The sequence below is a fragment of the Penaeus chinensis genome, chromosome 24, assembly GCF_019202785.1.
Source record: "Penaeus chinensis breed Huanghai No. 1 chromosome 24, ASM1920278v2, whole genome shotgun sequence".
Classification (NCBI taxonomy): Eukaryota; Metazoa; Arthropoda; class Malacostraca; order Decapoda; family Penaeidae; genus Penaeus; species Penaeus chinensis.
Genome location: NC_061842.1, coordinates 9,131,947 through 9,134,446, shown reverse-complemented (window position 1 = coordinate 9,134,446; position 2,500 = coordinate 9,131,947). Strand labels below are relative to the sequence as shown.

The window sequence follows — 2,500 nt, the reverse complement described above, 5'->3', positions numbered from 1 at the left end:
TTAAACTAGAAGATAATATTCAAACCCATAACATTAATTGCAAAGTATTGTTTGAGGAAAAAAAACTAAATGATGACTTCCTCACTTAGGACTTTGGCGTTTGTTGTTCATATCATATATCATAAACTGAATAGGACCACTCATGATATTGTCAGGTGTCATTTACCATATATCCTTCTCCATCATGTTTTAAATTAGATGAGCTTCTGCCATTTGCACATATTCATTATGAGGATACTAAGAACTGCAAGCTTATATAAAAAACTAAGAAAAATTTATTTACAAATGAAGTATTAACATATATGGTAATGGGATTATTAGTAACCTTTACGTCCTCTAAATCTCTGACGGGTATCCAGCTGTAAAGAAAAAACATTATAAAACATATTTTCAAGATAATTCCTTGAAATTTCATCAACATGATTTACTATCACAAATCAGATTATGTACACTGACTCGAGTGAGTTATACAGGTATATTTAAGACAGTTAAATCTCTTACCAGTGATCGTTTACATTCAAAGAAAGTAGTTCTAAGTGCAAAGCATTCTTGTGGCACAGAAGGGTCATTGGACAGAAGACATTCTCTTGGAGTCTTCCTATGCTGGAAAGTCACAAAAAAGATTTTATATATTTTATATTTATAGACATTCTCTCTCTCTCTCTCTCTCTATTTCTCTCTCTCTCTCTCTCTCTCTCTCTCTCTCTCTCTCTCTCTCTCTCTCTCTCTCTCTCTCTCTCTCTCTCTCTCTCTCTCTCTCTCTCTCTCTCTCTCTCTCTTGATATATATATATATATATATATATATATATATATATATATATATATATATATAAATATAAATATGTATGTGTGTGTGTGTGTGTGTGTGTGTGTGTGTGTGTGTGTGTGTGTGTGTGTGTGTGTGTGTGTGTGTGTGTGTGTGTGTGTGTGTGTGTGTGTATGTGTATGTGTATGTGTATGTGTATGTGTATGTATATGTATATGTATATGTATATTTATATTTATACATGTATGTGTGTGTGTGCGTGTGTGAGTGTGTGTGTGTGTGTGTGTGTGTGTGTGTGTGTGTGTGTGTGTGTGTGTGTGTGTGTGTGTGTGTGTGTGTGTGTGTGTGTGTGTGTGTGTGTGTGTGTGTGTGTGTGTGTGTGTGTGTGTGTGTGTGTGTGTGTGTGTGTGTGTGTGTGAGTGTGTGAGTGTGTGAGTGTGTGTGTGTGTGTGTGAGTGTGAGTGTGTGAGTGTGAGAGTGTGAGAGTGTGAGAGTGTGAGAGTGTGAGTGTGGATGTGTGATGTGTGTGTGTGTGTGTGTGTGTGTGTGTGTGTGTGTGTGTGTGTGTGTGTGTGTGTGGGTGTGGGTGTGGGTGTGGGTGTGGGTGTGGGTGTGGGTGTGGGTGTGTGGGTGTGGGTGTGGGTGTGGGTGTGGGTGTGGGTGTGGGTGTTTATATATACATATATATACATATACATATATATACATATTCATACATATATATATACATATACATATATATACATATACATATACATGTATGTATGTATATCCATGTATTATATATGTACATACTATACATATAGACATATACAGATATATATATATATATATATATAAATATATATAATATATATACCTATATATACACATATATATATATATGCATTTTATATACACATATACATATGTATACATATATATAAATATATACATATGTATACATATAAACATATATACATATATACACACACACACATATATATATATATATATATACATATATATATGCATATATATGCATATATATACATATAAATAAATATATATACATATATATACGTATATATAATCTATATACAAACATTTATTTATAATTATATCCATAACTATCTATCTATCTATCTATCTATTTATATATATATATATATATATATATATATATATATATGATTCAGAAGACTAAAAGAAATTATTTCATTACCTTATATCCATTACCTTCATAAAAGAAAATAATTGCAACACACTTTCAGAGCATAAGCTTTCCCAATATAAATGATTTGTGCATTTTACCTTACTAAATTTCAATTCCTTGCCTTAAAATCATGCCATACTTACCACCCTGACACACTCTGTGGCTAATAGACAAGCCTTCAAATCCTCCCTGATGCCAGCACAAGGACGTTTGTCCTCAGACGCCTGAGCTTCTTCATAGTACTTCATGTTTTGTTCTTGTAATCACTGAAGAACAGAAGGAACAGTAAAACTAAAACAACAATGATGCTTACTATATCAATTCACACTAACAATCATTAAAAATATATCAAAACTAAGAAAGAAAAAGAGTTCATAGAAAAGAGTGGAATTATCTAAATATCTTTTTATACCAGATGTTCCGTTTCCCACTAAAAAAATGATATATCAGACATATATCAGCAAAATTGATATATGTCTCAAGTGCAGATATATTCAGTTTTATTCTCTATTTCTAAGATCTTTCAGTTTTTTTTTC

At 31.8% G+C, this 2,500-nt stretch overlaps 1 protein-coding gene across 2 annotated transcripts in view; it reads right to left on the bottom strand.

Moving 5' to 3' along the window:
• The window catches only part of LOC125038174 (cytochrome c oxidase assembly factor 5-like), a 3,810-nt gene that overhangs the window by 147 nt on the left and 1,163 nt on the right, over positions 1–2,500 (bottom strand). For both annotated transcript variants that reach the window (XM_047631542.1, XM_047631543.1), the window contains exons 2-4: positions 2,107–2,229; positions 502–603; positions 1–359 (exon numbers count right to left, since the gene is read on the bottom strand). The exon at positions 1–359 is cut by the window's left edge and continues 147 nt beyond it. In XM_047631542.1, the coding sequence (XP_047487498.1) occupies positions 318–359; positions 502–603; positions 2,107–2,211 (249 nt within the window). In that variant the 5' untranslated portion in view covers positions 2,212–2,229 and the 3' untranslated portion in view covers positions 1–317. The remainder of the gene's footprint in view (positions 360–501; positions 604–2,106; positions 2,230–2,500) is intronic.